The sequence below is a fragment of the Ptychodera flava genome, chromosome 14 (assembly GCF_041260155.1).
Source record: "Ptychodera flava strain L36383 chromosome 14, AS_Pfla_20210202, whole genome shotgun sequence".
Classification (NCBI taxonomy): Eukaryota; Metazoa; Hemichordata; class Enteropneusta; family Ptychoderidae; genus Ptychodera; species Ptychodera flava.
This window is the reverse complement of record NC_091941.1, coordinates 23,157,609-23,171,695: the sequence shown is the minus strand read 5'-3', so window position 1 is coordinate 23,171,695 and position 14,087 is coordinate 23,157,609. Positions and strand designations below refer to the sequence as shown.

Below are 14,087 nucleotides of genomic sequence, written 5' to 3'. Positions count from 1 at the left end.
ATTCATCAGTAAGGTACGTGTACCCTTGGGTATCTCAATCAAGAATAAAAAGATGCAATTTCTTTTCAATTTGTGACTCTCAGCTTGTTGTCCTTGATAATCTGATAAACCTGGTTTCGATATGGAAGAATTTTCTCAATATGAATATCTAGAAAAATATACACATGAAGCATGAGGTCAGAGTTACTGTTTGTTGAATGTCAACCATTTTTTTTTTTTGATATACCAGGAGTTGCACGTCCACCCAAAAGCCCTGAAGGGAGTAAAGGGATCAGTCGGTGCACCCATGCCCGGAAATGTCGTGGATGTCAGAGTGAGCGAAGGGGACAAGGTTGCAAAGGGTGATCCTTTGGTTGTCCTCAGTGCCATGAAGATGGAGATGGTGGTCAGTGCACCCTGCTCAGGAACAGTCAAGAAGCTGTGGGTCAGCAAGGGGTCACCTCTAGAGGGCGAAGACTTGATCGCTGATATTGAATAAAATGTGCACTCTGAACCAGACGAAGAATCTTAACTGAGTGAGAAAATGTACAAAGGTTGCAAAACAAAGCTGCAAGAAAGTCAATGTTTTGCCAGCAAACTTGACAAAGATAAAGTTTTCAGAGTACTACTAGCTGTAGATGTCAATGAAAGAGACCATAGCTGAGAACATAGCATGGAAACTGCAGATCATGAAAGTAGTTTGCAGAATTTGATATGTTTTGCCTCACTATGTTTTGTATTGTATGTATTTAATGCCCCAACTCACTGGAATTGGCATTGTCAAAAAAATGTGACTAACTATTGAATACATGTGAAAGATAGAGTTAGTTAAGGTGAAATTATAAACTAACGTGCTTTTGACATGAAGATTGCTGTTGCTGACAGTGTTGCATCCAAAGTCTAAACATTTCTTCACAATATGAAACATTGCACTTTAAGTTGTTGTACATTTCAACCTCACCATGAATACAAACAGCAAAATTTAAAAAATATGAAATTCAACAGGAAAAAGACTCAAGAAAATGAAAAAATTCTTAAAAAACATGGAAATGTCACTGGTTAATCTTGGGGATACCACCCCAGGTTTCCGTATGGTTGATTGTCTTCATCCATTATTGAGCAAAAGCTCTTGCCTAGCAGATAGATTTTAGAATCATAATAATGCAATACTCTATGATATTGGTGCTCAAGCTATTTTGATGATGTGTCCGCATCAAATTCCATTCTGTTTGATCTGAAACTCTGTAATGTTCTGTCAGAATTAAGAATAACCAACTGTGCTGGGTTTGTGAAAATCAAACTAGAAAACATTAACAAATCAGTTGTTTCACAATTCAGCCTTGCTTTGAACTTGAATTTGTACTGTATTCCTATCTGAAATATGCAAAATATGCTTTGGTTACAAGTCAATGTGTTTTGGTACTATGTAATTGTTTTAGGGTCCCTTTCACATTGACAGAAGTGAACAATATTTGACTTTGTAAGAAGCAGATACATTTTCCTGCATGGTGACTTATGGTGACCTATAACCTTGCATTTTGTGAAAGTGTAGTAAAATTGATTTTTAGTCCCCACGGACACCGTCCGGGGGGACTTATAGGTTTGGTCGTGTCCGTGCGTGTGTGCGTCCGTGCGTGTGTGCGTCCGTGCGTGCGTCCGTCCGTTCACGCAGATATCTCAGAGATGCAAGGAGCGATTTCATTCAAACTTGGTACAAGAATTACTTCATATGTCATACAGATGCACGTCAATTTGTTTTGTGATACGATCCAATATGGCCGCCAGGCAGCCATTTTATTACGATTTTTTCATGTACAGAGCCATAACTCAGACACGTTTCAACCGATTTTATTCAAAGTTGGTACAAGGACATTGACCAATGTCATAGATGTGCACGTCAATTTGTTTTGTGATACGATCCAATATGGCCGCCAGGCGGCCATTTTGTAACGATTTTTTTCATGTACAGAGCCATAACTCAAACATGTTTCAACCGATTTTATTCAAAGTTAGTATACAAGGACATTGACCAATGTCATAGATATGTATGTCAATTTGTTTTGTGATACGATCCAATATGGCCGCCAGGCAGCCATTTTCTAACGATTTTTTCATGTACAGAGCCATAACTCAGACATATTTCAACTGATTTTATTCAAAGTTGGTACAAGGACATTGACCAATGTCATAGATATGCACGTCAATTTGTTTTGTGATACGATCCAATATGGCCGCCAGGCGGCCATTTTGTAACGATTTTTTCATGTACAGAGCCATAAGTCAGGCATATCTCAACCGATTTTATTCAAAGTTGGTACAAGGACATTGAACAATGTCATAGATATGCACGTCAATTTGTTTCGTGATACAATCCAATATGGCCGCCAGGCAGCCATTTTCTAACGATTTTTTCATGTACAGAGCCATAAGTCGGGCATATCTCAACCGACTTTATTCAAAGTTGGTACAAGGACATTAACCTATGTCATACATGTGTAACTCAATTTGTTTCATAATATGATCCAATATGGCAGCATGGCAGGCATTTTGTTACAATTTTTCCATGTCCTTAGCCAAAACTTCTCAACATCTCAACCGATTTTCTTCACCGATTTTATTAAAGCTTAGTACAAGGACATTGACCTATGTCATACATATGCACATTGATTTGTTTCGTGATACGATCCAATATTGCCGCCGTGTGGCCATTTTTGTAAGATTTCACATGTCCTGAACCATAAGTCAGACATATATCAAGCAGATTTATTCAGCAAGCAGATTTAAGTTGGTACAAGGACATTGACTTATTTATACATATGTATGTCGATTGGTTTCACGAGATGGTCCAATATGGCCACATGGTAGCAATTTCGTTATGGTTGTTTCATGTCGAGAGCCATAACTCTGGCAAGTCTCAACTGATCTTATTCAAATTTGGTACATGTACATTGAATTATGTCGTACATATACTTGTTGATTTTTTAAACAGTAAGATCAATATCGCTGCATGGCGGTGAATTTATTACAATTTTCTTATGTACAGAGCCATAACTCAGACATATTGCCACCAGTATCATTCAAAGTTGGTACAAGGACATTGACCTATTTCATACATATGCTCCTCAATTTGTTTCACGTCATGTAGCAGTAACATGTCAATTATTGAAGTTTCGTAAATAGGCTGATATGTCAAGAAATACTGCATCAAATTCATGAAACTTTGTACAGATGTTAAGCTCGCATTGCTTTAACATTGAAAAAGACATTTATCAGTGTCATTTTAATTAATTTGTAATTGCATAAGTAATGAACTTTCCTAATTAGGGTGATATAGCCACAAATTAATACAACGTCAAATGTGATGAAACTTGATACAGATGTTGATCTCATAGTGTTGTAAATACTGCATCAAACTTTATGAAATATGGTACAAGTGATAATCTGTTAAGTGTTAGGATTGTATGCAAAAATGTTTTGCAACATCCTGTTGATTAATTCCTAGTAGACTCATTTTATGAACTTTAGGATGGTGGCCTACTTTGTTTTATGTTTTCATCACCATAGAACTCATTCTTGGCCATTGAGTGCCATCTGTATCAAAGTTTTTTATCACAGACCTAATTAATGAAGAGGACTCTATCCTCTCTGAGGACATGTAATCAAAGTACCCATTAACAAGTGGGGACTGTGTCATCAACGATGACTTTTGTGGTATTTTTCATGAAAAAATTGCATTACAGTATATTTACATGTCATAGAATTCACAGAAGTTGCCATGATAGTAGTGACAAATTTTACTTTAAAATAGTGTGAATTATGATGTCACATGACGCTCTTTGTTGCTTCTTTATAAAATATATCTTTCCTCGATGTTGACAGCCAATCACTCACACAGTTATATCCAAACAGAAAACACAACTGTTTACAGTATTATTTTGTGATGTCTGCATTGCGAATAGCAAAATTTTTGCATGTAATAGTCATACATTCGTGTCATGAAATTTTTTTTAGAATTTATTCAAATGTATTTTTCGCTATGTCCAGATAATGAAAAGCAGTGGCATTGTGTAGGTGTATGGTCTTAATCATAAGAATAGTGCATTTGTTACAGAGTCCAAAAACATTACACTTTGGAAAGGAGTTTGCCGATCGTTACCATCTTGTTGATGTTTCTGATATATTTTCCCTCAAAAAATCAAATATTAATGATGATGGAACGATACACAGCAGTTTTTATGAGCTACAAACGTCTGTTGCATAGTGTTGTAGATATCTGGTCACCTATGTCTCCAAAAGTAGTGATCTTAAACCTTGATTCCCAGTGTTGAACTTTAAAGCTGCACAGACAGTGTTTTGTTGAAGGAAATTTCTGTATCGTTGCTGTTGAAGACAGGGTTTGTCATTAGAAAATAGTTATTGTGCCCAGCATGTCACAAAGTTTCTTGACCCAACATTTTGTGTCAACTTGACAATTACAGGCTTTATCACTCAGACAAAGTGATCTTTGTTCCTGGTTGCCATGGTAACAATTAGGCACTTATTTTGGGTTGATATTTAATGTCATCATTTCACTTGTAAGAGAGTTGATGATGATGAACTTTCATGATCAATTTTCCTGGACATCAATGATATAATTTCTTTGTTTTTAAGTGTAGTGTAATATTTGTTTGCATTGTAAATGTACAGCTTGATGCAGTGCTTTCAATTAATATGAGAGAGATTATCCCTGGAAATGATAAAACAATCATGGCTGTTTAGACTGCATCTGCTTCAAATGCAGTAATTGTGACAAATGGATGAGTATGGTGAATGCAATTATGTAAATTATCTTCAAATTTGCAAAGATCTTTTTCCAAACTCAATGTATGAGTTAGATTTAGATATTAAAATCATGTCTTATTGTCACTTTTGTTTTTCTTTTAGGAGAGTTGATTTGTCAAAAAATTGTATCTATATAGGAAGTTTTGTCGGCGCTCTATTCATTTTTATCTTGTTTTGCTAAATACTAATTTATAAGGATAGCAGAGGGAGTAGAAAATACTTTTAACAAGGAGTTTTTGTTAGAGTAATATATGATTATGTAATTATATTAGTGAAGTACAGCGGCTTGTAAATTGCCAACAATAAACTGCATTTGTGTAGAAAAAGGTTTTGTGCATTGTTCTTTTATTAAAGCCCCATAGCTGCAACTTTTGATATTGTTTTCATGTTTTTATTTTCAAATTACGATAAGTCCATGTAGATAAATTTACTGTTGGCACCGAAAATAAAATTTCGTACTGATAACATGTAACGCGACGCCACAACAGCAGATGGACTAAGATGTAACAATTACAGTAACCCTATGGTTGGTAACAGTTGCGGTTAAGGCACGTATTGTGCCAAGTGAGGTCATATGCAGGGGTAAGTTGACTCAGATGAGCATAGCAAGAACTTGCCTGTTTGTTTTGGCAATCAAATTCGTAATTGTTTTAATGGCTTTCCTAAGGTTTCTGAAAATCTATGCCTGCTATTGACCGAACGTTCAGTCATAATTTATGTTAACCAGACAGTAAAACTCTTGATGTTTCTCTACAAAAGTAAATTTGGTAGGCCAAGCTGTACTTTCAATCTCGGTAGTCCCTACATCAATAATGTGGGCACACGTGTACACCAAATGAATTTTCCAGTATAGAATACATGCCAAGAAATTCCTCCCCAAATCACTGTTGATAATCATATTACAAACAAAGGCAGGGAGTCCACTATGCTCTGAATGAGCAAATCAGACAGCTTTTTGCCTGAATGGTTCATTGATGTCAAAATTGACAAAAGTCTACGTCTATGCGAGTGTTCGGAAGGCACTACTTTACTCATGATTTTACAAATGTGTCTATATACTTGATAGGCGTACTTGTTAATATAATCATGTGTTTGGTGATTTCAAAGGAAGCCTGTATTATTTTACGCACTTGCAAGTACACAACTTAAAGTGAAGTAGTTAAATTTTAGTCCGTTCTGTCTGCTTCAGTGTTGCATAATCAATTCACAGTTGATTGTTCCCTGCCTGTTTCAGAGAGTTGTCAGTCAGTCAAAAGAAACGTGGAGGTAATAGGCGTTACCTCCATGAAATAAACTAGAAACTGCTCAGTGCAGCATAACCATCTCATCTGTGTGTTGAGTTTGTGTACTCCTGCAACGTCCTCTAATATGGGAATTTTGGGATAACTTCACTTCCACTTTGAAGAAAAAAGTATTTTGCTCTCTCCAAATACATATTGTCATCTCAAAAGAAAGTTTGCACGCAGCTGAAACTGCCCTCACAAAAAAATTAGTACACTAGAAAGAGCACCCTCATAGAAGTTGTGCAACTACAAATTAGATGAAAATTTACAAGTCTAAAAGAAAATTTTCACTTAGCAAAAAATATCGTTCATTTAAAAAATTAAAGGGTCCCTTGAGAAATTAAAACATTTCTTTTTTGAAAATGAAAGACTTCCATGTAAGATACATGTAAATAATTTTTTTATCTCGGAAGCCAACAGATTTCTTCTGAATATGAAAAATTATTTTTTGATGAAAAAGATTCATGCAAAATATTTAAATTTTAATCTCAGAAAAACTATTGAAAATTTGCTTTTTGTTGTCTGAAATGAATATTTTCAAAGTATTAAGAGTGTGTTCTGAATTAATCACACAGGTAATAGTATAGCTATTAAAATTTTACTCTACAAAAAACAAAAAATCTGGTCACATATTAAATGGTTAGTCTTCAGAAAACATTTTTGTGTTTAGGTATTTAAAATTTACTCTGTAAATTGCGAAAGAAAGATTACTTTAAATATTAAACATTAATCATTGTAAAGCATAACTTCTTACAAACTATTAAAAGTTAACTCACAAAACAATAGAAGTTATTTTAAAGCATTAAAAGTGCTTACCTTGAAAATAAAATTAGGCAAAGTATATTAAAGTTGTACCCGCAAAAATTAGAAAGTTATGTATGCCAAAATTAGGTTTGCATCCACCAGAATCAGAGTTTTGTTCTCGTAATAAGAGTTGTGCCCTCTCAATTTAAAGTTGAACTGTCAAAATTAGAAAGTTTTATAGTCCGTCAAAATTAGAGTTTTGTACTTTGAAAATATTCATTTTACAGTTGCATCCAATAAATTTTAAGTTTGATCAGGGAAAATGAACTCTCATAAATATTAAAGATATTGTCTAGAAATAAGAGTTTACATTTGAAAGTAATATAATTCCATGTGACGTGTAGGGGCCACCATACTGGGAAACCACGGCAGCGCAGCGGAGAGAAGAGAAGCGCCCCCCATTGGGAAAGACGCGCTAACAAGGTCATCAGTCAAACAAGATGGCGGCGCCCATGGTTTACAGACGAGTCTTGGGATCATCGGTGAGCATTTCGTTTAACACTTTCAGGCCTAAACCCCTATATATAGGGTAGCGCTGGTAAGTTACCAGAAAGTCAGGCCTGAAAGGGTTAACACGGAGGTTTTCGTGATATTTGAAATGTGAAATTTCTATTACTCGGACTTCGCGTCGCGTCTGTCTCTGTGTCCCATGCTTCCCGTCGTATTCTCTGTAAACTGAGAGTGCACATATCCATGCTCTCAGCCATAGGTCCGTGGAGTTGCCGTCTAGTATACCCTTCTCTCTATGTATACCACGCGGCAACCCCACGGACCTGTGCTGTCAGCCAGCTGCAGTACAGAAGCTCGAGGTCTTTCCTGGGTATTTGGGTCGAACGTTGCTGCGAAAACGAGCCCTGCCACTCCTTGACGTGTTCTGCTGGGAGTGACCAAGCTACCCGAGTGGCAGAGGCTACGGATTCGCAGCAAGGTCGAACGGCAATACCTGCCCACTTTCTGTTTGGTTGGACCTGTAGCTTTGGTTTTGCCGTCCGACCCAAATACCCAGGCAAAACCTCGAGCTACTGTACGGCTAGCTGCAAAATTGTAGCGCTACGGTGAGGCGGTCGGTGATTTTTTGTTTTTGCAACTTCGCTCACCAGTAGCTACAAGGCCGATGGCCCTGGGGAGTATCATATAAGCGCACCCCACTCGACCAGGCGTGTTTGTGTTGAATGCAACATATTTACTGCATTTGGTTGTACCGATTTATCACTACTGAAGACTAAACCGTATACTGCACTAACTTTGTCGTGTATGGGGTTTGGAATTTGTTCAAACACGACGATCGCGTTCCGAAACATTTCTGGGAGCCGTCATTACCAACTTCCGGTAATGGCGGCTCCCACAAACACCGACGCCCCACGCTCAATGTTTTCAGAACACGATCGTCGTGTTTGAACAAATTCCAAACCCCATAAACGACAAAGTTAGTGCAGTATACTGTTTAGTCTTCAGTAGTGATAAATCGGTACGACCAAATGCATTAAATATGTTGCATTCCACATCAACACGCCTGGTCGAGTAGGGTGCGCTTATATTATACTCTCCAGGGCCATCGGCCTTGTAGCGCTACTGGTGAGCGAAGTTGCAAAAACCAAAAATCACCGACCGCCTCACCGTAGCACTACAATTTTGCAGCTACTGTACGGCAAGTTCAACTAGCTGTCAGACTGTGGACACAGTTTCTACCACGGCTCACTCCACAGTCGCTTGTGGTTTGATACACGATGAAGGCCGCTGCATGCCTCTCTCGCGGGCATGTATAGATCAACAACTTTACAAGTGAATGTGGCTCACTCCATGAAATCTATGTATGGCCATGAGGCTACCAAAAGACTTCATGGTATGGCCATGCGATTTATCCCATTCTTGGCCTAAACTCTTGATTGAAAGTGTGAGTAAATTCTCACAACTTCTTTCTTTCTTCTCTTCTGAGAGGAATCTTTTTTAACAGTGAAAATATTGCTTCACTAACTGGAAAACAAATTGAAGATTGAGCTCAAGAACTAATACTTGTTAACACATTACGATTTTTAGCTCCCTTTTCCTGCCAAGTCCATATTTCACCACCAGGTCAAGATGGTTAAAATTAATGAAACACAACATATTCCATATGGTGTATTTTAACATAATACTGTACATTTGAAAGCTGTTGAAAACATAAATACTGTAAACTTGATTTTTTTGGACTAAAGATGCTATAACAGACCAAGCCAAGTGGGTGAAAATATGTCATGTTTTAGCTCAATACCACTTTTTACTGACTTGGCTGATGGGGAAGTGATACTGTCTGGCAGGAAAAGGGTTAATATTTGAAAACAGGATGTTACCTTTTCTCAATGTCTGCTTGTCATCTTTATTTTTCCTTGCTTCCAGTTGATGGACTTTTTTCCCCACAGGTGCGATGGGAACTGGGTAGTTTTGATAGAGTAGACTTTATGCTACATTTGTTTTGCCGTTCTGATGCATAGCATACTTATCATAACGTAAACTCTCAGCATAAACTCCACTCTATTAAACTACCCAGTTCCGATCGTGCCTGTTTTTCCCGAAGGCATCGATCTACTCAGAATCTCCCCCCCCCCCCAAAAAAAAATTCTTGTAACGCCAAGGATATCAATGATTTAACCCTTATGATTTGAGGTTAGACAGCGATCAGGGCGTTAGATTTGAGTTTCCTCTGCTGCTGCTCACAAAGTTTGCATCCTCCAAAAAAGCCGTTTTACTGTTGCAATAATGCCCCTTTTGTACAGGTTGCACCTGAAGTGGTATAGCCACAAACTGATGACGTCAAATCGCCTTACACAAGACAGTGCCATAATTACAAGGCGTCTGTGTTTGTGTATGGCGATTTGACGTCATCAGTTTGTTGCTATACCATTTGTAAAATGATGCCATACAGTTGACTTTGATGTTGTTTGTTTGATTTTACAGATGTTGCAAGCTGGCAGTATCCTGCAAGTGTTGATGACTATGCCTGTTTGTCGCAGACATGCACAATATTTGGTATCTCATTTGCAACACAAGAGGACCATGTCTGTGTTTTCTTTCTGGAAGGAAAGACACACAGAATGGCAACAACACCGTCTCAAAATAAAAAATGCGTGAGTAACAAGAAACCAGTCTCCCTTATGTGATGTTGAAAAGAGCTATGGCAAATCTAGCCCCGTGAATGAGTTTACCATAGTCCAAAGGTTTGGCCACAACCCATAGTTATCAATGATGTTTGTGGTCCAGTTTACAGCCTACAGGGGTGAACAGGTCATATGAACATGAGAAGTGGGAAAGAGACTAGCAGTTTTCATTCTGGTCACAATCACACTGTCAGTGTTTCAGTTGTTTGACCATAAAAAATTAATCATAGGTTTTCACATACTGTGTGAAAGTCAGCATTGTAAAACATCTCTTTTTAGACAAATGTGGCATGTGTTTTTTTAATCTCATTGTGGAATTGTCACAGTCCAAAGCTATCACTGGTCAGATTCTAAGAATCACGATGTACACTGACTGCTATCAAAGTGAAGTAAAGCAGTCAAGCTATGGAATAATTATTTTGTCAAAACTGACAAACTTGCAGACTGTATGATGGAGTGGACTTTTAAGATACATTTTCAGATTCCCATAATTGTACAATTCTATGCTGCCCTACTGATTGTTGTGGACTCAATGTGGACTCAATGTGAAATCTGAGGAGAAAAATCAAGTTTGACCATAAATCCTGGAGTGACTTTTGTGAATTTGAAACTCAATTTTTTCCCTCTAATTGAATTATGACAGAGAATGATAGCCCTTTTGAATTTCAAATATCTGCATATTAGACATAAATTTGCTAAAGATTTGCATGTTGACCTCAGATTTTATTCGTGATTGTTTAAGGATGATTAAATTTCTCTGAGACACATGACAACAAAAGTTAATATTTTCATTTCTGAGATGCACGTGTCCCTTGGCCGGCATACACCTTCCCTGTGATCTTATAAAAGTCTTATCTGATGATTCTGTGCCAGGCTTATTGAAAAGCGTGTTGAATACTGGGGAACTGAGTTAGCGGCCGCTCACTGGCTCATCTACCACAACAATGCCGCCATACAATTCACAAACGGAGACTGGTACATGAAGAATAGAAAGGGTCAGTACTACCTTCCAAGAGAAAAGGTCAAAGGTGAATACATAGTTGCCATAGATGCCACAGCATCTTTGATCACATACGATGGACTTGATAACATCAGTAAGTACTGCCAGTGTGCATCTGTCTTCAGGGTTCTTTTCTCAGGGGATTTTTAGGGGGGGGCCACCCCTCTGATTTTGGAGCAGTCTATTCACATGTTAATTACAGTACAATAGAATATATGTTCACTCCAAAAAGAATATGCAAATAATGCAGTATTATGTAAATTACCCCTCCCACTATGGTTTTCTAAGCTGTTGACAACACTGGTCCTAATAAAACTTTTCATGGGAGGTGATATTTTACCCATCATTTTTAGCGGTGTGAATATGAATTGACAAATTCTAAAGTGTGACATACATTTACATATACTCTGCCTGACCTGTTAGGTTCCAGTTACTAGTTCATTGTATCGTTAACCCTTATCCTGCCAAGTTCATATGTCATAATCAGGTCAAGTTTGTTGAAACCAGTGAGTCCATATGCTACATTTTACAAAAGACTTCAATATTTGAAAGCCTCTGAAAACAGAGATACTGTAAACATTTCATTTTTACTGGCAAAACCTGTTATAACATACCATACCAGGTAGGTGTAGATACATGTACGTATAGATTTGGCTCAATACTGCATGTTACTGACTTTAAGTGAGCAGATGAGGAAGCGACAGACTGGGCAGGAAAGGATTAAATAACTGAAAATAATTTTCTTTACACTGAATTTCTAGAACTGATGTAGTTTTCAGATACAGAGAACCAGAGATGAAACTATCTAATCACAGTAATTATCATCTGTGTGTATGTCATGGTCCTCACGGCGTTTACTCTTCAAAATCATTCTTGTCTAGTGCAAGACATCCAACAAAGTGAACATTCTATTTAGTGGACAAAGTACACAAATTACTTTGAATGTAGGAAGACATAATAGTTTTAGAGTAGCAATGGGAATATATGAAGGCTTTTTGGTAATGCTATTAGTCTGCACTGTCCGATCTCTTCTTCATAACATCTCCCTCACTCTAGAAACTCATATTTCTATGGTGTGTTTTTGAGAATTGTTACTATCAATTTTTATGCTCCCCTCCCATGCATAGCATTTCAATCAACAATTTCAAAATATACGGGTATTGCTGTACATCGATTTTTCAATTTCAATTTCTTACAGTTTGTTTGAAGCATCTGAAGTTTCTGAGTCTGAAGGAGAGTCCCCACATTGATGACTTCTGCCTTGCAAAGCTGTACCACTTTGCAGACACTCTGACACATCTCAACATCAGTGGATGTCCACAGATCTCAGAGAGGGGCCTGGCAACATTACATCACCTAAGGTGAGATTACAGATCCTAGGCTGGCCGTATCAAATGCACTCCCCATGAGAAATAGCCCGGATCATTCCGTTGAAAGAGAACTTAGCAAGGCAGTTAGTTGTAGGGATAACCAATAAGATCAGTAGGTATCAGAAATGATACCCCAGGACACACCCACCTTCCAAATGTTTCCCATCAACCAGTTGAAACCAAGGTTAGGGATTTGGATTAGGGTAAGTTTTCAGGTAGGTATCAGTAAATATGTGAGTGAGGGGGGGGGGATGAGGGTAACTGTTCTAAAACAGATCAGTGATAATGTTTTCAGGCACAGTGTGCTGGAATCCCTATGAGGAGAGTGGACTAGCCCAGTTCAATCCTGATTATGTGTTCTTGAACAACTTTTTATACAAGTGCAAATACCTACACTGCCATTGTACGGGCTAAGTCAGCTCCGGGAACCAGTCTGAAATAAGATATTGCAAATTGCAAATCATTTAAACTTTAGAATCTGCCTCATCTACAACTGTTTGGGTACTTTCTCTGAAATGGATGATTTATTCAATTGAAACATGTATGTATTGAGATTCTACGGATTCTGCCCTCCATCAGTCTTTACGATATGAACTCAATCAGATGAAAATGACTATTAGTAGTATGTAGTCAATCTGTTATCAAAGACAAAAACATTCTCGGGCAGTTACTAGTCGACATTTACACAGGAGACACATACCCAAACCAGTTGGTGATAAATGTCTAGGGATGATCATTCTATTACTGACAAACTTGTTTTCAATTAATCTCGTCTGGTTGACAGTGTCAAAGCTTTTCAACCTCGGTAAAACTTCAAATTTCTTCTGAAAAGTGAAGCTCTCTCAGAGGGAATTGGATGATTACGTAGTGTTGAACCCTTGTGGAAAATACACACCTCTGATTAGATAATGAAATTTTTTTTAATTCCAGGAATCTTGAAAGGCTGAATATGAAAAACTTGCCAAAAGTAGAAAACCCTGAACTGGCGGCCTTGATGTTGGAGGATGTTCTGCCGAGGTTGAAGCTGGGTGTCATCTCAGCTCATATGGAAAGACATTACCAGAATATGGAGAAATTCAGGGCACAAGAAGAGGCACAGAGGACAAGCACGGAGAAGGATAGGACGGGTCAGGTGAAAAAGCAGACAAAGGAACATGCAAATGATGGGAGTCCCCTTCAAAAAGAAATGTTACTGCATGAAACAAGTAATGGTAGAAGGTCATTAGAGAGTTGTACTTGCTTGATTTGGAAACAGTGGGCGCCATTTTGTATTCGACCACTGTTCACAACTTTGAAGATGGGATGGTATGACTTGCTGAGAGGAATCACAGAAAGCAACTTGTGTGAAAGATTTACATTTCATGGTAGACTTGTAGGTCTGTGAATGGCGCCCTCTAGTGTTTGTGACTCGCATGTTATGGTAATACTTTTTAAGTCACTCTGCACGAGGTTTATGGATCATCTCTGTGACATACCAGTTTCATCAAATGACACCGTCGGTAATATCTATTGCAGATACATGTGAAAAAACCCAGAATAAAAATCATGTAAAAATTTTTCTTTGTTGCTTCAGTCTGTCTGCTATTAAGATGTATGTAACTGTTCAGAGTAACAAGATCATTGCATGTAAAAGTCCTCAACATGTTATGACTTCTGCACATGTGCGGTGAGGTGTTCATGACATATGTCTAAGCTA

The 14,087-nt window shown here is 37.8% G+C and overlaps 2 protein-coding genes across 2 annotated transcripts in view; both read left to right on the top strand.

The window, feature by feature from the left end:
* The window catches only part of LOC139149811 (pyruvate carboxylase, mitochondrial-like), a 58,389-nt gene extending 53,263 nt beyond the window's left edge, over positions 1 to 5,126 (top strand). Inside the window, 1 exon segment of the mRNA XM_070721801.1 lies at positions 230 to 5,126. Coding sequence (XP_070577902.1) covers positions 230 to 478 — 249 coding nt within the window. The 3' untranslated portion in view covers positions 479 to 5,126.
* A 2,092-nt stretch (positions 5,127 to 7,218) lies between these two features.
* LOC139149810 (distal membrane-arm assembly complex protein 2-like) lies at positions 7,219 to 13,950 on the top strand. The gene is made up of 5 exons (XM_070721800.1): positions 7,219 to 7,369; positions 9,822 to 9,991; positions 10,895 to 11,115; positions 12,220 to 12,382; positions 13,322 to 13,950. The coding sequence occupies exons 1-5, from the start codon at positions 7,328 to 7,330 to the stop codon at positions 13,773 to 13,775; spliced, it is 1,050 nt and encodes a 349-aa protein (XP_070577901.1). The 5' UTR covers positions 7,219 to 7,327; the 3' UTR covers positions 13,776 to 13,950.
* Positions 13,951 to 14,087: the final 137 nt, after the last annotated feature.

Bases quoted from the DNA above. Each gene is read 5' to 3' on its own strand.
- LOC139149810 (XM_070721800.1), top strand. From the start codon at position 7,328: ATGGCGGCGCCCATGGTTTACAGACGAGTCTTGGGATCATCG. The intron at 9,992-10,894 runs GTGAGTAACAAG...ATTCTGTGCCAG, and splicing joins CGTCTCAAAATAAAAAATGC to GCTTATTGAAAAGCGTGTTG. The intron at 11,116-12,219 runs GTAAGTACTGCC...AATTTCTTACAG, and splicing joins CGATGGACTTGATAACATCA to TTTGTTTGAAGCATCTGAAG.